This window comes from Hevea brasiliensis, chromosome 14 (genome assembly GCF_030052815.1).
Source record: "Hevea brasiliensis isolate MT/VB/25A 57/8 chromosome 14, ASM3005281v1, whole genome shotgun sequence".
In the NCBI taxonomy this organism is placed as follows: Eukaryota; Viridiplantae; Streptophyta; class Magnoliopsida; order Malpighiales; family Euphorbiaceae; genus Hevea; species Hevea brasiliensis.
In genome coordinates, this window is record NC_079506.1 from 15,465,475 (window position 1) to 15,489,688 (window position 24,214).

Below are 24,214 nucleotides of genomic sequence, written 5' to 3' on the forward strand. Positions count from 1 at the left end.
TTTTTAATTAAAATAAAATAAAAATTAATTATAAAAATTTAAAACTTTTTTAAAAAATTTCATTTTAATTATACTTAGTACCCAATCTAACTCAACTCAATTAAATTTCTATTTTAAAAAATTTTAATTATACCAACAAAAAAAAAAAAAAATTGCCTGGAATCCCTACATGGCAACATCTCCGCTGGCTCTACCCTGTCTCCAATACATTAAGTGGTTAGTTTAGTCCTAATCCTGGTTCACTTTAAAATTACTTTTTTGCCCCTAATATTTGTCTTCAAAAAGACACTTATGTCCATATATGTATGGTATTTGCAATTTGCAAGTGAAGCCAATTTTGGGGATGTAATGGCTAACCCACATGCACTAATTTAATAGTATTTGATTAATTTGCTAAATTGATTTTTTTTATTATATTGAAGTACTATTTTACCATTAATCTTTATTGAAAAGACAATAATGTCCTTTACATCTACATGGTTTTTTTGTTACTTCACAAAACCCAAGAATCTACTAGGATTGGATTTTAGGGTGCCTTTAATGTTAGAATTTTGCCCTCATAAATGCAGTCAAATTACCTTTTTATTTTCTTTTCCATTTATAGTCTTTATATCTACTAGGATCTTTTATTTTAAGAAAAAAAAAATTCTCCATATTTTTATTTTTATTTTTACATAAATTAAAAAACATAATTAACATAATTGAAATAATAAATTTTGTTTAATTTTTAATATATTTTTTATTTATATTACTTTTTTAAAAATTAAATAATTCATATAATTAAATTATTTTTAAGATTAATAAATTTTATTTTTTAGTATGTATTAAATAAAGATATATTATAAATTAAAAAATAAATTATTATTTTTAAAAATTAACTTATGATTAAAAATATAAAAAATAAATATATCTTTACGAGACAAATGAAATTTAATTTAAGATTTTATCTTTTATTTTAATTTATTTCAATTTTCGTTATAAAAAATAGTTTAAATTAATTCATTTTGATGTAATTAAATTAAATTTGATAATTACATTTTTTAAATGAAATTTAGTTTTTATTCAAGATAAATAAAATTTGTCAAAAACCAACTCAATTCGATTTTAATTATATTCAAAATAATTTTAAATAAATTAAATTTTAATTAAACTAATTTAGATTTAATTTAAGTCTAAACTTATATTGGCCCATACATACTATTAGGACCCTGCACGGTTTTTGGAGACCTCAAACCGAACTGAATAATCATACTGAATAGATAAAAATTATATCAAACTTGAAATTATTTTGGTACTTTTATTCGATTTTGATTTTTCACTAAGAATATAATCAAAATTATATTGAACTGAGAATCGAATTTATACATAAAATTTTTTACATGTAATATATATTTTTAATGTAATTATATATCTATATATCTGTATATAATTATAAACTAAATATAACATAATATTATATAATATATTATATATTAATAACCTAATTTAATGCGTAAATATTAGTTTAAGTATGACTTTTTAAAAAAATAATTTTATAAAATTATTTCAAGAGTTGAAAATCAAATTGAAACTGTATCGAACTGAAAAATTGAGAATCGTACTAAATTAAAATCAAAATAATAAAGAACAAAATAAAAATCGTACTGAAATTTTAATTTAATTTTAATTCTTAGACAAATTTCAAACCGAATCAAAATCACACGACAATTAAAATTGAATTTCACTTTACTGAATAGCAGCGGAATGCCCATTCAATTTTATCACGTATCTTAATTTGATGGTTAAATGATAAAAATAATTTAAATATTTTTATATATTATTAATGGTAGTCACTTTTTTAATTTTTTTATTAAATTTAATAATTATTTTCATATTGATAGAATATTATTTTAATCAATTCCTCCCCTTTTTATATATTATTTACACATTTTATATTTAAATGTTTATTTTTTTTAGGCCTCAATAAAATAAAATCACGACAACAAAGTGAAGTAGAAGTATAGTTAAAAAATTTTAAAAAATAAGATAATAATATTAAAAATATTATTTAATTATTTAATATTTTATCATTCATAAAAAAATTATTAAAATTAATGAAAATATTAAAATTATTAAATAAATTAATAAAATTAAAAAGATGTGCTAAAATTGATAATGAAACATAAAATTAGTTAAACTAAAGATTAGAAAAATCATGAGAAAAAAAGTGAATTAGAAGTATAGTTAAAAAAAATAAAAAAAATATATGATAATAATATTAAAAATATTATTTAATTATTTAATATTTTATCATTCATAAAAAAAATTATCAAAATTATTGAACAAATTAATAAAATTAAAAAGATGTGCTAAAATTGATAATGAAACAGAAACTTAATTAAACTAAGATAAGATGTGAAAAATTATGTGTATTGGAGTTTTGAATTTCAGTCAGAATTAATTATTAAAAATAAATAAATAAATAAATATAGGGATAGTAATGCATGCCTCCATATTTAATAAAATGATTTATTTTTTATGGTATTATTATATTTTGTATCGTTATATACAATTATTTTTTTTTTAAGAATTATCATATAATTTAAATTTATGAAATTGGAAAACTCCTAATACATAATTCATTCAATTATCACCTTAATCTCCCTGTGAATATAAGATTATTTAAAGTAGGCATCATGGTTTGAATACCACTAATAACAATATTATTATTCATGAAGAAAATAAAAATATAAAATTGACCATAGAAATTACTGAAATTACTTATCAATTAGAATCTCAAGGATGTGCCAATAGAACAATCAAGCATATTCCAGTCAAGTTTCATGGGTCATTGGTAAGGATGAGATGGAAAGTCTTTGTCAATTACTGCAATACTTTGACCCATTTAATTTTTTTTTTCCCTCTTTTTTAATTTGAGATGTTTCAATTTTTAATACAAAAGGATGGTGATCAACCATTGCATCAGCCTGATCTGGATTTCTTCCTCTTGACCTTTTCAGTTGTAGAGATGGAGATCTCCCTCACCATGCTACAGAACTCACTGCAACCCAAGAACAAAATTATCAGCAACCTAGTAGGACAAAAATATGAGAGATACTAGAGTCGTCTCAAAAACTGTGAGCTTTTGATTTAAATTCTAGTCAGAACCAAATCAATGGAAGACAAAAGCATGAAAACAAGTAGGACTGAGTCAAATGGACTTACTGCCATGGCTCATCCCCAAAAAACATCATGTCACCTTCATCATCAGTATAGACAACCTTCCATTTCTTTGTGGATCCTATGAGTTCACCTTCAATTTCAAACATCTTTTCCAGTTGTCTTAGCAGGTCCTCATGGCATTCTAACTGTGTCAAATCAACTGATCTTCTAACAGCAATACCTTGCATCTTAACCTGAAGAAATTAAGATCTAAAAATATAAAAGTATTCCTTCATTCATAAGTAAGAAAAAAATATATATATTATACTGCAAGAGAAAAGCATAATTCCTGCTCTGAGTTTCAGACAATGGGTCAGTTCTTAATATTGATCTTACAGGAAGGACCTGTCCTAGCACATAGAGAGAACAGGTCAAGATGGCCCCAAAAACAAAAAATGCAATGGAGATGCCTTTATCTAAAAACTTGCAACTCTTTAAGTGGTTTTTTAATAGCATGTTACCTTGATTCTCTTCCTGATCTGTCTGCCGTCAATTTCCTGAGGTACCTGGCACGGTTTCTGAGGCTCACAATTTGTTGAACGTATTTCAGACCGACTAATAATGTTCGATGTTTCAGAATGCTGGTCAGAGTCGGCATCTAAAGATAGAACTGGGCAAGCATCCCCCACTTTTCGAGGTTCTTCATCAGCAGCAGAGGCAGAAGACTCTATAAGAGTAGCCTCCGAACTAAATCCACTAAAACCCAGAGAGCTTGTCTTTGAAGTGGCAGAGGAACTGGATGATGAATCAAGATCATAATAGGAGAAAGCAGGAGATTCAAGAGGGAATACCCACATACCTAATGCATAAAAATGATATGAAGTCTATCATTACCTATCGAAGCAAACTGGGGGTAAAGAAACAATGAAGGGAAAGGTGACATTTACCGTAGTCCAATGTAGATGACCCCCGAAGAGAAAACTTTGGCCGCTTCTTCCCTTGCCCAGGGAGGGAGTTTGGAGGAGTTACTGCAACAAGTAGTTCTACTTCCCATGGCGAAACGCTTTCTGGACGCGAGATTGAAGAAGCTTCATCCCATTGAACCTGGACAAATGCGAAGGCAGGGGAAAAGTATCACTTCTAATCTGTTTTAATCAAATAAATTCCAAGATGGAATGGTAATTAGAATGTCAAAACATTAAAAGGCCTTGATATTCAAAACGGTACTCGGATTTTAAAGGACATCTGGAACCATACTAAATAAACTTATAGATGAATCCAAACCGAGATGATAATGATCATCAAAGAAAATTGTTAACCTTTAAGCATCTCCACCTAGAGCCAGGCCATCTTGATGATACATCTTCAATGCCCACAATTGTGCCATTGAAGCTACAGCTTGATGAAAAATAACTGTTTTTCATAAATGCTTCCAACTGTTGAACAAATATAAATATAATCTATCACAACCTTATACCTCTGTTCAAGAACTTGCTCACCCTCAAATCTCATCTTAAACCTTTTCCCAATGGAGAACACATTTTTCTGAGCTTCAAGGTACTTGTTGATACTGACAATGAAATCAGACCTACTTGTTCTGAAATGAAATGCATGCATCAGCTAAAATATGGAAGCAACAAAGGAATTGCGTTAACAAGAAAACTATAGACTCTACTTGTTCTGAACTGGGCACAGGAAACAAGCAAAAAATCAATTGAAAAAAAAAATGAGGCTGATTAGAATAGGAAAATAATTTGAATGTCAAATGATGATAATGCTTCGAAATACGAAAAAGGATTCTGTTATAGTCAGCAGCATAATATCGAAAAAGGGACACCCTCAAGCTGAAACCAATTAAGAATGACCCCAATGAAATGACATTGGGTTTCATCTTTTCCAAGGAAAAGACCAAGAGAAATCTCTACATATAATCCTGAATGTTGCTTGTAGTTTATAGATGGAAGTAAATGAAGGATTTGCTGAATTGAGGAATACAAAACCTGGGCGTGTAGAAGACATGAAAACGAGATGCGGTCGTAATGGCATGACTAGCACTAGCAAGAAACTCAAGGTGCATGTTTTCACCAGACTTGAAGAAAGGCATATCTATCTTTTGTCTCATAAGCCTCCTTACTCCAACATGAAGCCCTCCATTTTCTCCCCTAATAAAGAGTTATAAAAATAAATGAGTCCACAATGATACTTCGAAAGAAAGTCAATTTGTGAAAGCAAGAGGAGAAAAGTTATAATAATATGCCTTAGAAAGATGAATGCATCGCCTGCTGCTAACTTTTTTGAGCTCACAAAATGACTCCACCCAGCAGTGAGTAAGTGGCGCTTAGGTTTACGTACAAGTGATGTTTTGGAGTTCTGATTAGCATTCTAATTAACAGAGTTATATATTATGTATCAACGGTAGCAGATACCGCTTATAGATATATCAACTGCCAAATTAATAATAAAAAGCAAACTTACAATATATTGATTTTCCTTAAAACCTCAAAACTTACTCTTATCTTACATATGGATCCTACTATACATGTTGCATCTTGAGTTCACAGTTTATCAGATTAGACAAGAACAATTTCCCTGTAAGGTATTGTTTACCTCGAAAAATGTGTCGGAAGTGCCACTTATTTCCATGCAGATCAGTTGCAACCAAATCCTGCCCAGGTGGCTGCTGGGACATGTCCTGGAAAAAGAAAAAGAAAGAGAAGCATGTGATTAACAAGGAGATAAGTGAACATGTAATACACAGCAGGATGGAAGCAAGGATTAAAATTTAGATGCTAACCAATGGCGGAAGACAGTCCTCTGCATGCTTTAGATGGATAGATAAACTGCCACGGGTGCTTATGTCTGAAGCAGTAAGAGTTTTGTGAAATGAATGGATTGTGTGTGTTTTTGGTTCTGGGAGTGGAGAATCAGGGCTGGTAATTTCTGTTTGCTAACATAATAGAAAGAAAAAAAAAATAATAAGGCAGATGAAGAGGGGAACGAAATGAATATATTCTGAGAGCCAGTTTGTGGAAAGAAAGATGAACATCCTACATGTGGTTCAGGACGGAGAACTATTTGTGCATAAACTTGGTCAGTTTCAGGTTCAGCCTATAACCCAATCTCATAAAAGTTTCAGAAATATAAGTCAATTTCTCAATATACAACATAAAAGCAATATTAAGATTCATATAATGAAAAAAAAAAAAAGAAAAAGAAAACGTGAAAAAAAAAAAGGAAAATAATCATGACATCACCCACCATAAGCTGAACATGAACCACTCTACAAAGAATTTTAGATGGAAGATCAAATGGGAGCATTTGCTGCTCTATTGGAACTCCAAGCTGGATAAAAGAAAAAACAACATAAATCCCATAAATCCCAATTTAAAAATCTCATGTGACAAAAATCAAAATTCTCTATTTGAATTTTGTTAATTGGATAACATTTCTTCAAGTGCAAAAGTTTTGGTTTAATTGTCTAAAGTTAGAAGATTTAGATGAAATGAGCAATCAACGTTTCGGCCACTACTATAAGAAACAAAAAGTTGTCAAGCTTATCAGTCTACTACTAAACTGAAAATACCTGTTCCATGTGACCTTGTGGAAAATAATAAACTCGTTCCCCTGTCGGAGGAAGGGTAACAAGAGGTCCAGCACAGGCATCCCATAGTTCCTTGTATAGATCATCATGGTCGTAGTCCCCTATTAACAGAAGGGAAAAGAATTAGGTTTCATAAAAATCTCAAGAAAGAAGCAGAGGCACAAAACAGAAAACTAATGCCATATATAGACTTCAATGAGGCTGGAGAAATAATAGAATTGCATATATGGTGGACAACTAAAGCATAAAATAAAGTCAATAGAGCAGGACATAATCCAAAGTAGCTATAGTAAGCCTTGTCTTTATAACATAACTTTTAACAATTACATGTGATTTTGCAATGCAGGCTGCTAAATATCAATCTCAATTATCATCCTATGATATGGAAAATCAGTTAGACATTATTCATACTCAAAATACAAACATACAGTTTCCACTTATTTATATGTCTTAAGAGCTGCAATGAATCGGGTTTACATAAGAATTTCCCCTAGTTTTATGGCTTTGTCTATCCACATTCACCACAAGTCAACACTTCTAACGCATAAGAAACTGAGAGTGCATGATACGTGACACTTGCTTCATATGCTACATGCCATAACAAAATCGTAGAAATTGTAAGAGAAAAACAGAAAACTGCATAAGCTCAAACCTTCAGTGAAACGATATGTTGCTCCGGATGCCATAGCAGAACCACAAGTAGTCCACAGAAATCAGAAAAGTAGATAAACATTAAGCCTTTTTGTAGATAAATAAAAATAACACATCAAAACCATCAAGGATAGTATTCATAGAAACAGATATCAACGATGAAATATAAATTATTGGATCAAAAACATGTATAGTTATAGCGTTTGATGGAAGCAGGCATACCACAAGTCTTCTTTTATTCCTCTAATATGTTATGCGTGGGGCAATGTTAGTCTTTTATGTTTTTTAACATTTATTTGTCAGAGTGGGATGATTTCCTTTCTTTGGAATAAATCATTTGTAAAAAAATTTGATTAAATTTTCACATAATAATTCTGCATAATTTTTATTTTTTAAAATATATTTTTTTAAAATTAAAAAAGAATCAAGTTCATTCATTTTAAATATGAAAATTAATTAAAAAGAAATTGATTAAATTAAATTTTTATAAAATTTTAATTTCTAAATAGGGTTTAATATATATATATATATATATATATATATATATATATATATATATATATATATATATATCTCATTTGGATGGTTAAGCTTAAGCAAGGTGGCTTGATTCTTGAGAGTGAGCAAAGTGAAGGTGGGTGCTTTCCTTGTCCTTTCACTTTTCATAATATTGCACTGATTTCCAGGAAGCTGGAGTTCAGTTGCTTCAAAGCAGTAACATCTTTCTGTTCTTTCTGGACGAAAACCATTGTTTTCAGAACTAGATTGGCACTGCTAGTCTAATCAGTTTTAATTGGAAATTAGATTAGTGAGCAATCCAGTTTATGCTTAGAACCCCTGTTTTTGCAGCACTGTAGTTGGCCCGTATGAACTCACCGGTTAATCGGCGAACTGGTGCCAGGTTTAATGCTGATCAACGGATGGATCATCTCATCATTAAAAAAAAAAAAAAAATCTAATGTTGCAGGACGAATTCAAACATGGGTCAACTGATGAGTTTTCAAGACTATACAATAAATTTGCTTATTTTGTCATGTGGTAACTCTTAACAAGGCAAAAAAATACAAGATGAATGCTACTGGTTAGGCTTTCCACATTTCCAAGCTGAATCCTTAATAACAGAAACACTTTTTTTTTTTTTTTTATAAGCTACAGAATCTGTTATGTTGGCAATGGCCAAAGTATGAGAAGCTGTTGTTTAGCTGTTTGATGGCACCTATCGCCTGGAGGTTGTGGCGTCATTTTAGAAGACAGGCTAACAATCCAACCTCATGATTAATTTGTTTCCAGTTCCACAGCCAGCTAGTCGCCAATGGTGCTCATGCATGACCAATGGCCTGATAAAGCAATTTATGAAACACATAAAAGATACAAATTCAGCCGCAACGACCACCCAACATATGGACAACATAAGCACATTAAGTACAAAAAAACATAAGAGGCTCCGCTAGCAACACCGCCACCACCTAGGATCCCCTTAGCCACTTTAGCAAAAGAAATTTGGCTTAGTATCAAATGGACTTTAATAAACACAACAGATAATCACATATATAGGAACATTCCAAATTCTTTACAAAAACCGCAACTCGTATTAGAAAAGATAAATATAATGATGTCTAATAATTTTTCACTTTCTTTTGACTCGTATTGCTAAAGCTGTGGGGCCTTGAATTTGAAATCCAATTGAAAATAAAATTGTATCCTATTATAAAGGCTCGAGTTTAAATTCCAATCAAAACTAAATCAATCAAAACCAAAAGAATAAGAGCATGAAAACAAGTAGGACTAAGTCAAAGGGACTTGGAGCCATGGATCATCCCCAACCAGCATCATGTCACCTTCATCACAACCTTCCAATTCTCTGTGGATCCCATGAGTTCATCTTCAATGTCAAACATCTTCTCCAGTTCTTTTTTTGTAGGTCCTCAAGAGATTCCAACTGTGTCAAATCAATTGATCTCCTAATTAATGGCAATACCTTGCATGTGAACGAAGAAATTAAGATGTACAAGCGTTCCATCATCAGTTATTTAATATTGATCTTACAGGAAGGACCTGTCCTTTAACAGAGTGAAGAGGTCAAGAGGGCCAAAGAAAAATGAAGGCAATGGGAGATGCCTTGTAACTCTTTTAAGTGGTTTTTTAATAGCACGCATTAACTTTTGCTCTTTCTGAACTGCCAGCCTTCAATTTCCTGAGGACCTGGCAGGATTTCAATTTTGAACAGTCTAATGCCATCCCAACATCCCAAAATCAAACCCATTTTGCTCCATGTACTTTCCATTCACAAGTACATGGGCTACAACTCAACGTGAGAGCGTATGAGTATTTCTGGCTAATAAATTGCCTGATAGCACATCCACCTAAAGCAAGTTTAACCCAGAAGACTAATGTTAACATGCTCTTGTTGCTTAGACCTTTATGGCGCTTGCCAAGCACAAGAATTTAACAGTTTAGCGACGACCAGTTTAGCGCCTAAATAACGAAGCAAATGAAAACTCAAAGCAAAACCCTCGTCGCTAATGTTGTTAGCGAGAGAAAATTTTGCAATGTTATTTTGCGACAACCAAATCCATCAGCAAAATTGCGAAACGTTTTTTTATATTGTCGTTAATTAGAAATTGAGTTGACGACGGATCATCCCCAGATAGCATCATGTCCTTTCATCTTCAGTATATACAATCTGCCATTTCTTTGTGGATCCTCTAAGGTCCCCTTCCATCTCAAGCGTCTTTTCTAGTTCTTTCAGCAAGGTCCTCGCGGCATTCCAATTTTGCCTAATGGATTAACCTTGAAATAGCAATACCTTGCACGTGAACCTGGAAACGGATACGCAAGCCATCCAACATTCAGAGCTAAAACATATGTTAAATGCAATCGGAGATGCCTTTATCTAAAAGCTTGTAACTTGAGTTAAGTAGTTATAATAGATTTATTACCATAAAAGCTTGTAAATTTTAAAATTAGAGGTTGTCTAATGGCATTTATCACTCTTACATGCTTCCTGACCTTGCTCACAACTAACTGTATACATTTTATTGCATGTTTCTGAATGCTGGTCAGACTCATTATCTAAAGACCAACTAAATTCTTATATTCTGACTTCTCCCCCCATTTTCAAACAATGCATTTCTTCCCATGCCTTTTCTTCTTGTTGGTGGTTGTGCAGACATAAGTAATGAATTTTCACAATCAGAATATCACTTGCATTGCATCCGCAAGAGCTTTTTTTTTTTTTTTTTGTTAAAGATAGGAAATTCATAGATAGCCATCAAAAGGCAATTAGGGGTGGACGCACATAGGTGATGAAGGGATGAAGGGATCTTCTCTTCACCACCAACCACGTCAACAATAGACCTAGCATCAAGCTCTACATAGCTTGTTCGTCAATGATGACAAACCAACAAACACCCTTGTCCCCCAAGTTCAGCAATTGTAATAGAGCAGGTTCCAAGTTGGATGCAAATCCCCAATCCATAAACCAGTCTCTGTAAAATCCAACCGGCTTAACTGGCAAGCTGCCCCTATAGAGCCTTGGTATGACTCAATCAGTGTGCAGTCAGCATCATCCCATGGGTGTCAATAACCAACCAAATAGTTTCATGATGCTATTTGCCATTCCACTCCCAGCAAAATTCCCTGTATGCGTAGGCTAAAGCTGAACTCTTCATAGACATCAATCAAAGATATGAGCTAAACATTTAGATTCAAAGTCAAGTCCTTCTGTATTAGATCTAAGCTCTATACCAAGAGTTTGTAACTGACAAGTTACATTCTGAATTCGGGTTTCAAGAAAACTTTTTTCCTTCTCCAATGCCTCGATCTGGGAACAAGTGTCGAAAGAGCCCAACACTGCCTTGGCCTTCTGTAACACCGGCTTTAGGCAATCCAACTTAAATCCAGCATTCAAAGCATCCTCAATGCTTTGTATTATGGTCTGTAACTCATCAGGACTCATTGACTTCCAAGTTTTATCCTTCAAGGACAATGCCAAACCAAGTTCATCTAGCACTGCTGTTATTAGATTTGCTCTTTGAAACCTGGCGTTCTCCCAAAATTTTCCCTCAATGCTACAAATCTGCTCAAGGTCAGAGACATGAGCTCCTAGTATTTGAAAACCATAAAAATCTCCAAAAAAATCATCTACAGAGTATGGACAAGAATTTTCAACTCTCTCTCCTTGAGATGTGGGAAAAACAGGATGGTTACTGGACAAAACATCAGGAGGAGTATGAATCTCAGGAAGAGTTGGATATTCAACTAAAGGAGGAGTTATAGGGGCAAAATTTTCCAAAATGCTATCTTGACACTGAATATTACCACAGGTATCATTGCTTGTGACATTAGTTCCATCGTCTATGGCATCAATACCATCTCTGTGATCATTTTTTTCTGTTGGACCACTCTTTTCTTGTGGAATGACATTGCCATGAACCATACCATCTCCTTCATTAGTGCCACAAATGCTCACGTCAGTCTCACGTTCATTCTCGGTTCGATCTCCCTTACTGATGTGAGTTCTAGTGCTCTGAGCAATGAAATTTCCTTGAATTTCATTGCCACACTCCCTTTCATAAATAGTGGAACACATCTCCTTAAATTTCCCCTTACCTTTAGAACGTTTTAGTTGAGAAGTATCCCCAATAGAGCCAACTTGTGCCCTCTTGTTCCTTTGCTTAGGTTGGGAAGACAGTTCCAATTCCCATGGTGACACTCTTTCTGGAAGGAAGGGTGGACAAGGTTCATCCCATTGAACCTAGAAAGGAACATGATACCAGCCATGAGAGAAGACAGGAAAAATATCAACTCCAAACTTGAATTTGGAAGGTTACTCTTTTGATCAAGACAAAAGCAAGATGAAGCTGCCAGTTTAATAGGCAAATATAGAAAAGGTGATAACCAAATGTAGGAAAGTTGAAAATTGAGTTATTTTTGGATATCCAGAAATAATGATCAAAGAAAGTTGTAAACCTTTATGGATCGCCACTCAGAATCTGGCCATCTTGATGATATATTATCTTGAAAATGAACAATTCTACCATTGAAGCTGCAGTATGTATAACCAGTTAAAATATGGGTTTTTCCAACTTCTTAAACAAATATAATACAGCATAAGATGATACCTCTTTTCACAACCGTCCTCACCCTCAAATTTCATCATAAACCTCATCCCATTAAATATGCTGCGCTTCTGAGCTTCACGGTACTTGTTGACACTCACAATGAACTCAGACCCAATTGTTCTGAAAATGATATTAAAAATGATCTTCAAGGTACTTGTTCTGAAAATGGAATGCTTACTTAGGAAAAGTATCTATCCTACTAAAAATATTGGTCAAGAAATAGAGGAGTTAACCTATTTCTCAATATGCTGCAAGAACGAACCCAAAAGAAGTTTGCAAATATGAGAAGGGGAACTAAGAGGAAACCATTTGAACACTTCAAAGATAATGAATTGAAATGATACTTCAAAAAAAAAAAAAAAAAAACAACAACAACAACATATTGTTGGCTACATAACATAAAATAGGCACCTAAAATTAAGATAGTTAAGAATGACCTCAGAAATTGAATAAAAAAAATATTAAGATATAGTAACATTCCTAAAATAAACCCCAAATCTCTACCTATAATTAATGGCTGTCTATTTTGTTTTCTTATTCTATCAAAAGCCACTACAATAAAAGGTATGCAATTATCTGAATGTTACATGTAATTACAAAGAAACCACAAAGTAAAAACAACTAAAGCGCTTGACAAAACACAAAATTATTTGGCTTATGCAAAATTAAATGAACAACGCAAACCTAGGTTTGTAGATGACATAAAAGTGATTTCCAGTCACAATGGCATGGTAGGCATTAGAAAGAATCCCAGAACATATGCTTTCCCCATGTTTAACAACATCTGTCTCTTGACCCATAAGCTTCCTTACTCCAATCCGAATCTCTCCATTTTCTCCCCTAGAAAAAGCACATCAATTAATAAATCTCACAATAATGTTAAGAAAGAAACTAAATAAAAAGGTAAGAAAAACGGGTACAACAAACTTACCTTAAGAATATTAATACACTGCGTGTTGCTTTTGCTAGCTTTTTTGAACCAACAAACTCACCCCACCCACTTGTGAGTAAGTGACGCTTAGGATTACCTACAATTGATTTTGTGGTCAACACCATTAAACTTAATAGAGTTATATATTTTGCATATTTTCAGTCCAATGTACTTTGGAAACAGCAAAAATGTCATCAAAAGCCCCTTAGAATTAACAGCAGAACATTAACAAACAATATCACAACAGATAACCGAAAAACTCTCCCTCAACAAAAAAAAAAAGGCCCACAGCAATATAGAAAAAATAGGAATAGGAGGAAGAGGAAGTATTCCTTAAGTGCTTGATGCATTTTTTCTGAAGGAGTTGGTTAGGATATTAAATATAACATGTATGCTCTTCATGATGGATAATACTGGAAATGAATGATCAGTAGAAATAAAAGAGGTCCTCAAATCTATGATCCTTCAAGCAGGTCACCCTCTATTGTATTAGTCTAGCATTAAATGTATTTAACCTCCAAAAGCCTAAAGAAAACAACGTGCAAATGATACATAAATGGTCCTATTTAAATTATCAATGCATAGCAGAACATGATTCCAAAGAGAATAGCACACCAAGCCACAGTAATAAGGAAGCAAGTTCTGTCATTTATAATTTATATTTTGTCTAAATATTCAACATTCTTAAAAGTACTAAGCATAATAAACAGCAGAAGATAGAAGAGAAGAACAAATTTAATTTGCATGACCTTTTAAAACGACAACTATTCATCCAGTATGAAGAACATTATAAATTAGCCAGTATTGAGCAAAGCCAAGTAGTAGCACAAATTCAAAATTAACAACTGTATATATCCGAACAAAAGAATTGAAAGCCTACTTCAGCTAATGTAGTTAACTAATTGCCAACTCTAATGACAATTATTCAGCATCACATCATGAAATAGCAACACAACTATTGCTTACCCCTGTAAATATGTTGGAAATGCCACTGTTTTCCATGCAGATCTTTTGCAACCAATTGTTGAAAAGGTGGCTCTTGCGACATATCCTGAACAAAAACATACTCATCAACAAGAAAGAAGTAACCACACTCGATACACAGCATGGATGGAAACAATAATTTATTTTAGATACTGACCAATGGTGGTAGACATTGCTCTGCATGCTTTTGATAAATAAATAAAGTACCATGCTTGCTTACATCTGAAGCAGTAAGTGTTTTTTGAAATGAATGGACCATGCATCTTCCTGCAGGTTTCAGGATTTCAGGATTGGGACCAGGAACCTCTCTTTGCTGATTCATAGAAGGTAAGGAAAATATAAAGAAAAAATATAAAAAGATCGACAATGAAAATGCACATGGATGCTTCAATTGCAAAAATAAGACAGACAGATTAGCTTACATCAGGCTCAGGAAGCAGTGATATATATGCACATACTTGGTCTGTTTTAGGGTCAGCCTAAAGTCCACAAGAATATAACAAATGAGCCAATATAGAAATTGCAGGAAAAAAAAAAATCTTCATGTGCAAAATGGAACCGATATTAAGATTCATTTAGGTGGAGAGAGAGAGAGAGAGAGAGAGAGAGAATCATGATGAAATCCACCTGAAGATCAACTTTGATCACTTTACAAAGAATTTTAGATGGAAGATCAGATGGGGGCATTTGCTGTTCTAACTCCTGATGCACCAGAGCTCCAAGCTACATGCAGAAGAGATATTGTAAATTATAAGACGAAAGACAACATATAATGACAGGCAAAAGATATCCCAAGTAAAACTCATTGCAGATCAAAGAATCAAATATGTGAAAATATCATCAGTTCTATCGATATTCCACTAAATTCAAAATAAATACCTCATGTTCTATGTGACCTTGTGGAAAATAGTAAACTTGTTCCCCTACAAAAGGAAGGGAGACTAGAGGTCCAGCACAAGCATGCCATAGTTGCTTATATAGAGCATCATTGCAACCCCCTATTAGTATAATGCACAAATCAGTTAGGTTTCATAACATGGAACAAAGAATAAGGAAAGGCCTAAAACTAATTAATAATGTGAAATACTTTTTAGACTAATCAATTGAGCCTGCTTTGTCATATTTTCAGTCTTGTAACCAAAGCAAATCTGTAGTTGAATTCATTTCCTCAGAGTACATTAAAAGGCCAAAGGAAATAATTACAGTTGTTTCAACATCAACGGATCAACTAATCATCACAAATACAGGGGAGATGTCAATTAATCAATAGATGTTTACGCATTCCTATCTTCCAACCATTCAATACCCATTACATATAAAATCCTTGTAATTGCATTATAGCCCAATATGCCACAAACAAATGATATATATTCACAAACTGAAAGTGCAATAAATTCAAACCATCATTTGGGTGTCCTTCAGTGGAATGATTCATAGCTACAGATGCCATAACAAAACCACAAGAAGTCCTCACAGAGAAGCAAAAGTCAATCAACCCTGCATTCACAATTGTTATATTAAAAGTGGAAATTAACAAACTTGCAAATTGATTATCCAAGGAAATTTGAATGAAGCCATTAATAGTAATGCATTAAATATCACTAAATAGCTATGCAGATCAGTTGGTTCACTAAAAAGCCTCAATTACTTACCATGCATATGCATTTTCCTTTTAGATTTTTGCTTAATTAAAGTGAAAATGTTCCTTTTTTTTTTCTAGAAGTAAAAAACAAATGCCATAATTACAGTCTTTCACAAGCCCTCTATGCCCCTAACATTTTTAGCTGCATAAAATCCGCTGAATTTTGTTGAATGCAGCTTAGGCTACTATTTACTTTGGGGGGGGGGGGGGGGTGTGGGGTTGGGGTGGAAGAGAGAGAGAGAGAGAGAGAGAGAGAGAGAGAGAGATAAGGAGGGTAGGAACACAAATTTAAGAATATAAGAATTGAAACTTAAACGAAACTTATCTGAATAAACTAGATAAACTTAACTCTTCAAAACACCTTGTTTTCCTCCATTTTCTTTCCAAGCAAACATAATTTAATGATTTAAAAAAAAAGGTACCTTTCTATGTAACTTCTCCAAATTCCTAGGATCCCAGCGGCAACAGAAAGCAGCAACAGAAACTAAGGAGTAGGGATTTTATTAGTTAAGTTCAGACTAGTGAGAAAATGGGAAAATGTATATGAGAGGAAGTGTTTAATGGAATCCCCAGTTCAGCTGTCCTTCTGAGGCTTCTTTTTTTTTTTTTTCTCTTTTTTTCCGCTTTTTGACAAAATATTTTCCTCATATATATACTAGTCAAACTTTGAAAGCAAAGAAAGTCGACGAGAGTTCTTTTTTCCTCAGATTTTTGGACAATCCAATGTCGACGAAGATGTCCTCAATCAATGGGCAAAAGCAAGACTGAAGAAGAAGCCACGAATCTCCAGACATGGTTTCTGTTCTGCTACCTGCAATCCTACGAGCTGGCGGATTTCCTGCGCTGGGAAACGTGTCAGAACTCAGATGGAACGTTCATTTATAATTTTATTTAATTTTTAATTCTTCTCTCTAGTAAAGGCCAATGAGAAAACAGACCGACGTACCATGCTAACGGGAGAATTATTATATACTCACAAGATGATTTGATATACCCAACTAATAAAATCATCATATCATATATATTTCTGCATGACAAATTATTAAATAAGCTCTGTGTACTGTTATTTACAAAATTATGGGCTGTATATTTTTAAACTTAAAAAATAATTGATTTTTTTATAAATAACGAGCACATTATTTTTTTAAAGTATTAAATATACTTGATAATTTATCATGTATGTATTGCTCAAAAACTATATTGTAATAGTAATTTTGAGTATTTTATATGTAACTAATAAATAATAACTATTATTTTGTTATTACATAATTTTGTATACTTAACACTTGTTTATTAATTTAGTATATATATATATAAAATTATAATTAGGAATGTCACGACCCAACCTATGGGCCGGACCGATACTAGGACCTGAGCCAGCCTAAAGCTTACGAGGCCCGTAGTAAGTCTAAATATTCCTTAACCCAACTCTAAGGCCCTTTGGCCCAATTTCAAGAATTCAACCGAACAGAGTCTGGCCATAAAATGAACCTTTCAACGGGGAGTTTTTGACTCACCCGACCTGTAAACACAATATATAATCAATTGGGGAGTTTAGCTCACCCTCCACATACTCATAACAACATAAAAATAAATGGGAGCTCAGCTCCCTCATCCAGTCCATCAAACATGCATAAAATAATAAGTTTACAGGTCCAAAATGATAATTTATATAACAGACCCAAATCAAATAAATATTTCTAACGCATGCGGAAATTCTAGGAGTTAATAGAATTACACAAACATTAATAAACAACCTGCGAAGGAGAAAAGCAGGTTAACCACAATAAAAATCCTCCTGTGGCCTGAAAAATAATGAACAGGAGTGAACGTTCGACTCAGAAAGTAAAATATCAATTTTAACCATAATCTCTATAACTATCTAAAGCTAATGCACCCTGTAGAGTGAAATGCAACATCGGCAATATTTTCACATCATAACAGCAAAAAGGTAATTTAGAGCACTTACACACCCAGTAATGTCAAATCATAAATATATGGGAGTTGATCCCCTATACAGCTCTCTTTAATCCAACATGTGCCAGCGAAGAACTCAAGCCGGACTTTCGCTTAATAAACCAAATCGGGGTCCTAGAGAAGAACTCAAGCCCTGTCTACCCCGAAGGATCGAGTCCCAGCGAAGATCTCAAGCCGTGTCTACCCATCCTATCCATAGCCAACACCACATCACACGCACGCCGATGCACGCACACTGCTCTAAATTACTACAACAACATCCATGGTACTTTAACAGTTGTGAATGCAACATAAAACGTGCCTAGAGTTTAACTACATAGATATATACATATAAGTGATGCATGGGCATGCTTGAACATATAATAATAGTGAAATTACAATTAAAATTAATATTTTACTCACAAACTTGACAGCAGTCACTGTGGCGGCTGGGTGGAGGAAGAAGGCTGTCCCGGCTCACCTGATAATTTTATTACAATTATTTAATACAATTGACTCAATACAAACCAAGAAAAGACCAAATACATCCTAAGTCGTGCCGAAAATCCGGCAGAGTCTCCCCTATACCAAGGACCTACCTAACCTGCAAATGGGTTTAAAACACACTTCTATATCCACCAACCATACACCCACAACTCAATCATATCACACAGCCCCTCCTGGGCCCATCCAAACAGTCATCAATCACAATATGTAAAATTACAGTTTAGTCCCTATAATTGACCTTTTTGCAAAAACTACCCAAATAAGCTCTAAAAGTTCTAAAACTTTGCTCTGCGGTCCTTAGTAATATTACTAGGCTAATGCAAAAAGAATCATAATTTTCTGAGCTATCACAAATATTTTATGGATTTTTAATCCCATTTAAGCACTAGAAAATTACGAAAAAAACAAGGTTTGGGTTTACCTTTGCCGATTCTAACTCCGGGGACGCGCTCGGGACGTCTAACAACGTAAGGTAGCCAAAATCTCGATCCGATTCCAAGACTTTTTGGGTAGCCGAGCCGGAAATTCACAGACCTGGACAACTATCGAATTTCTCCTAATTGAAGGTACCTACATGAAGCCCACAACACGGGGGTTAGTATAAAATTTTTACAGAATTTTCTAAGCTCATTTAATACTCGGAAAAACACTACGAAGTTTCGTAGGATCCACCGAAAAACGGTGTCAAAAAATTTTGAAATTTATATTCCCGCGAATCTCTCGACGAATGGAGCGCTCTAGTACTCTCGGTTTTCTCATGGGGTTCACGGTTTGCAAGAAACTAGCCCAAAATTCGAAATGGGCTAAAACTTCCCGGACAAAAATTGGACAAACCGCTCGATGGATTTTGGTGTTCTTAGTGTCTATGGAAAGCTCTCGAGGTGTAGATGGTGTTTGACACAAGACCCAGCCTAATCGGTGGCCGGATCGGTCGAATTTTAGTCGGGAAGCTGAAACAGCGTGCGCGCGTCGGATGGTCTTCGCGCTCGTTTTCCAGCCGCCTGAAGCATCGGCTGGCCATGGGGATGCGTCGAGGCGGCGCGCCGGTGAGGTGAGGAGGCTAAGGAGGCAGCGGCGCTGCCTGGGAGTGAGGGAGGAGAGAGAAAACGAGAGGGGAAGGAGGAGAGGTCGGGTGCGCGAGGGAGAAGGAAGAAGAAAAAGAAAAGGGCCGGTCCGATTCAATCGGTCCGGTTCGATTCGGCTGGTTCGATTCAGGATATAAAATTTTGAATTTTTACTCTGCCTTAGGACTGAAAACGAGGCTCAAAAATTTCGAAAAAATTTTAGAAAACTCAGAAAAATTCGTAGACTCCAAATATATTTTTAGTTTTGCCACGTGGTCTTTAAATTAATTTTTAAAAATCATCAAAATTTTATATTTTCAGAAAATCGAATCTGATTTCTAAAACCAGAAAAATCTCAAATAATTTTCCTAAATTTAACTAAAATAAAATATCAATATTTACCCAAAAATAATAAATTTAAAAATTAGGGGTATTACATTCTTCCCCCCTTATAGAAAATTCATCTTCGAATTTTACACAAGGCATAATAAAGTACAGAATTACACATTGAACAGATAAGGGTACTTGCTACGCATGTCCCGCTCTGACTCCCAGGTGCACTATTCCACTGACTGACTCCTCCACAAAACCTTAACCATAGAGATCTGTTTTGATCTTAACTGCCTCACTTGGTAGTCCACTATGGCTACAGGTTGCTCATCAAATGTCAAGTTTTCTTTCAGCTCTACTACATCCGGCTGTAGCACTTGAGAAGGATCAGGAATTTATTTCCTGAGCATGGAGATGTAAAACACAGGATGAACATGAGAAAGGTTGGGTGGTAGCTCCAACCGGTAGGCAACTGCTCCAACTCTATCAATAATCTCAAAAGGTCCAATATACCGAGGTGCCAACTTGCCATTCATTCCAAATCTCATGACTCCCTTCATCGGAGAAACCTTGAGGAATACGTAGTCACCTACTGCAAACTCCACATCCCTCCGTCTGGGGTATGCATAACTCTTCTGCCTACTGAAAGCTGTTTTCAATCATTCCCTGATTAAAGGAACTATCTGTGAAGTGTACTGCACTAGGTCTATATCATGCACCTTCGCTTCTCCCATTTTCGTCCAACATAGAGGAGACCTACACTTTCTTCTATATAGTGCCTCATAGGGTGCCATCCCTATGCTGGAATGGTAACTGTTGTTATTGGCAAACTCCACCAAAGGTAGCTGATCATCCCATTGACCTCCAAAATCCAAAACACTCATGCATGTCTTCCAGTATTTGGATTGTCCTTTCGGATTGTCCATCTGTCTGAGGGTGGAAAGCAGTACTAAAGTTCAACTGTGTGCCAAATGCCTCCTACAACTTCCTCCAAAACTGAGAAGTAAACTGGGGCCCTCTGTCAGATATTATGGAAGTAGGAACTCCATGCAATCTGACTATTTCTCGAATATAAAGCCGGGCGTACTGTGCAACAGAATATGTGGTCTTTACAGGCAAGAAATGAGCTAATTTAGTTAGGCGGTCTATAATTACCCATATCGAATCATATCCTCGCGTGGTACGAGGCAACCCAGTCACAAAATCCATAGTAATCATCTCCCACTTCCATTATGGGATAGGGAGCTCTTGCAGCTTCCCTGATGGCCTCTGGTGTTCAAACTTCACCTCCTGACAAGTCAAGCACTTGGACACGAAGTTTGCTATGTCTCTCTTAATGCCATTCCACCAATAACTATCTTTCACATTATGGTACATCTTGGTGGAGCCTGGGTGGATATTGTATAGTGTATAATGTGCCTCTTTCATGATTTCATTTATAAGATTGTCCACATCAGGCACACATATCCTGGAACCTTGCATAAGGGTGTCATCATTGGCAAATCCAAACTCACCACCTTCACCCTACTGTACTCTTTCTATGATCTTCATCAATTGTTGGTCTCTGTGCTGGGAAACTCTGACTCTATCTCGCAAGTCTGGCCTCACTGAAAAATGAGCCAACAATACCCCCTCATCTGAAAGATCTAAGATCAGACCTTGATCTATCAACTCATGTACTTCCTGAATCAACGGTCTCTTCTCCGCTGATATGTGCGCCAAACTGCCAGAAGATTTTCTGCTCAAAGCATCTGCTACTACATTGGCCTTCCCAGGGTGGTACTGGATGGTACAATCATAGCCCTTCAGAAGCTCCATCTATCTCCTCTGTCTCAAGTTTAAACCCCTCTGTTGGAAGATGTATTTCAAACTCTTGTGGTTAGTGTATATCTCGCACACTTCACCATACAGGTAGTGTCTCCAGATTTTTAGTGCAAAGACTATAGCCGCTATTTCTAAATCATGGGTGGGGTAGTTCTACTTATGCCTCTTCAGCTGCCTTGAAGGATAAGCCACTACTTTTCTATTCTACATCAAAACACACCCTAAGCCAACTCTGGAGGGGTCACAATACACGGTATATCCTTCACCACTCATCAGTAATGTCAACACAGGGGCGATGGTTAGACACTCCTTAAGCTTCTGGAAACTCTCCTCACAGTCATCTGTCCAAATGAATGGAACATTCTTCCGAGTTAACTTAGTTAGGGGAGCCGCTATCCTGGAAAAATCCTACACAAAACGCTTATAGTAGCCAGCTAGACCCAGAAAACTTCGCACCTCAGTGACTGTTATAAGCCTAAGCCAATCAGTTACAGCTTCAATTTTCTTGGGATCCACTTAAATGCCTTCACTAGAAACCACGTGTCCCAAGAATGAGATGCTTTCTAGCCAAAATTCACATTTTGAAAATTTGGCATATAGCTGGTGCTCCCTCAAAGTCTGCAACACCATCCTCAAGTGCCACACATGTTCTTCCTCGGTCCGAGAGTATACTAAAATGTCATCTATGAATACGATGATGAAACGGTCCAGGAATGGCCTGAACACCCTGTTCATCAAGTCCATGAAGGCTGCTGGTGCATTAGTGAGTCCAAAAGACATCACCAAGAACTCATAATGACCATATCTTGTCCTAAATGCTGTTTTGGACACATCCCCATTCTTGATTCTCAACTAATGATAGCCTGATCGCAGGTCTATCTTGGAAAAGAATCTAGCCCCTTGGAGCTGATCAAACAGATCATCAATCCAAGGAAGTGGATACTTGTTCTTCATAGTCACCTTGTTCAGCTGTCTATAATCAATACACAACCTCAATGACCCATCTTTCTTTCTCACAAATAGAACAGGAGTGCCCCAGGGTGAAGTGCTCGGACGTATAAAACCCTTGTCCAAAAGCTCCTGTAGTTGCTCCTTTAGCTCTTTCAATTCTGCTGGTGCCATCTTTGTAAGGTGGCATTGATATGGGGTTTGTGCCTGGCATAACATCAATGCAGAACTCTATTTCCCTTCCTGGTGGCAACCCTGGAAGCTCCTCAGAGAAGACATCCATGAATTCTCTGACAACAGGAACATTTTTCATGTTGACACCTTCTACAGATGTATCTCTCACCAATGCCAAATACCCTTGACATCCACGCCTCAACATTTTTCTAGCACTAATTGCTGACACCAAATTATATGGAGCCACGCTCCTATCACCATCAAAACTAAACTCTTCCACACCAGGTATGTGGAAATACACCTTTTTGTTCCTGCAGTCTAAAGTGGCATAATGAGTTGCCAACCAATCCATTCCTAAAATTACATCGAAATCTATTACTGGTAGAGGAACCAAGTCTGCTGGGAGGATCTTTTCATCCACTACTACTAGGCTACCCGAAAAAACCATGTCTACATCTATGTTGTCACTAAGCGGGATAGCTACAGACAAAGGACATTCTAAAGTTGTAGGGTTTCTATCCAATCTCATGGCAAACACTGGGGAGACAAATGAGTGCGTAGCACTCGGATCTATCAAAACACGAGCCTCATAGGAACAGACTAGAAGAATACCTGCCACAACTGCATTAGAAGCCTGAGCATCCTGGTGGGTCAGGGTGAAAACCCAAGCTTGACCCCTACCCTGCATTGCAGAACCCTGATACTGACTTCTACACCCTGATCTGCCTCCAAATCCACGTCCCGCTTGTCCTCGGCCATCGAATCGATCGCCGCCATGCTGGAAGCACCAGGATACAACTGACGAGGAACATTTGCAATAGAACCCTGTGACCCCATCTGTGGCTCGCTGAACATGGGGCATTCCTTAGCAAAGTGACCTGGTTGGCCACACCTGAAGCATACTCCTGAACCCATCATACAAGGTCCTGAATGTCCTCTTCCGCACTGTGCACAAGGTGCAAAGGAGGATCCTGAACCAAACCCAGAACTGCTGTACCCCGAACTATGACCACTGCTGGATCCATACCCTGGTCTGAACCCTCGAGATTTGTGTCTAAAACCACTCTTCTTATTCTTACTTCTTCCTCTGTAATTACTCTGGCCACCACTATCCGGAGCACCCATGTGGGGAACACCTGAAGAACCCTCTGCTCCATTTTTCTTTGCCCTTCCGCTGTCATTCACAGCATAGCTAATCTCAATCTGTCTAGCTCGATCAACCACCACATCAAAAGACTGATCAGACATCATGGCCAGGTTTGCATACCTCCTGTCAAGCCCCTTTAGGAACCTCTTCACCTTCATCGTTTCTGTAACTACTGCTGTAGGGGCATATCT

General features: G+C 35.6%; 2 protein-coding genes across 5 annotated transcripts; both read right to left on the minus strand.

Annotated features, from left to right (window-relative positions):
• Positions 1 to 2,718: 2,718 nt before the first annotated feature.
• LOC110634727 (auxin response factor 1) lies at positions 2,719 to 7,428 on the minus strand. The gene is made up of 14 exons (XM_058135627.1): positions 7,395 to 7,428; positions 6,725 to 6,843; positions 6,400 to 6,483; positions 6,193 to 6,249; positions 5,936 to 6,088; positions 5,749 to 5,833; positions 5,399 to 5,489; positions 5,142 to 5,303; positions 4,619 to 4,738; positions 4,461 to 4,539; positions 4,089 to 4,245; positions 3,663 to 4,000; positions 3,205 to 3,395; positions 2,719 to 3,040 (listed from the first exon to the last, which is right to left on the minus strand). Exons 1-14 carry the CDS (start codon positions 7,426 to 7,428, stop codon positions 2,962 to 2,964), a joined length of 1,749 nt encoding a protein of 582 aa, XP_057991610.1. The 3' UTR covers positions 2,719 to 2,961.
• Positions 7,429 to 10,339: 2,911 nt separating this feature from the next.
• Positions 10,340 to 16,544, minus strand: LOC110634726 (auxin response factor 1). 4 transcript variants are annotated; one of them, XM_021783850.2, is made up of 12 exons: positions 16,496 to 16,544; positions 15,833 to 15,928; positions 15,311 to 15,429; positions 15,059 to 15,154; positions 14,854 to 14,910; positions 14,589 to 14,744; positions 14,414 to 14,498; positions 13,448 to 13,544; positions 13,201 to 13,356; positions 12,517 to 12,636; positions 12,365 to 12,440; positions 10,340 to 12,149 (listed from the first exon to the last, which is right to left on the minus strand). In XM_021783850.2, the coding sequence occupies exons 2-12, from the start codon at positions 15,879 to 15,881 to the stop codon at positions 11,070 to 11,072; spliced, it is 2,091 nt and encodes a 696-aa protein (XP_021639542.2). In that variant the 5' UTR covers positions 15,882 to 15,928; positions 16,496 to 16,544; the 3' UTR covers positions 10,340 to 11,069. The 4 variants fall into 4 exon arrangements, with proteins under 4 accessions (XP_021639542.2, XP_021639541.2, XP_057991607.1 ...); XM_021783849.2 differs by having other exon boundaries at positions 12,517 to 12,675; XM_058135624.1 differs by having other exon boundaries at positions 12,517 to 12,675; positions 15,519 to 15,928.
• Positions 16,545 to 24,214: the final 7,670 nt, after the last annotated feature.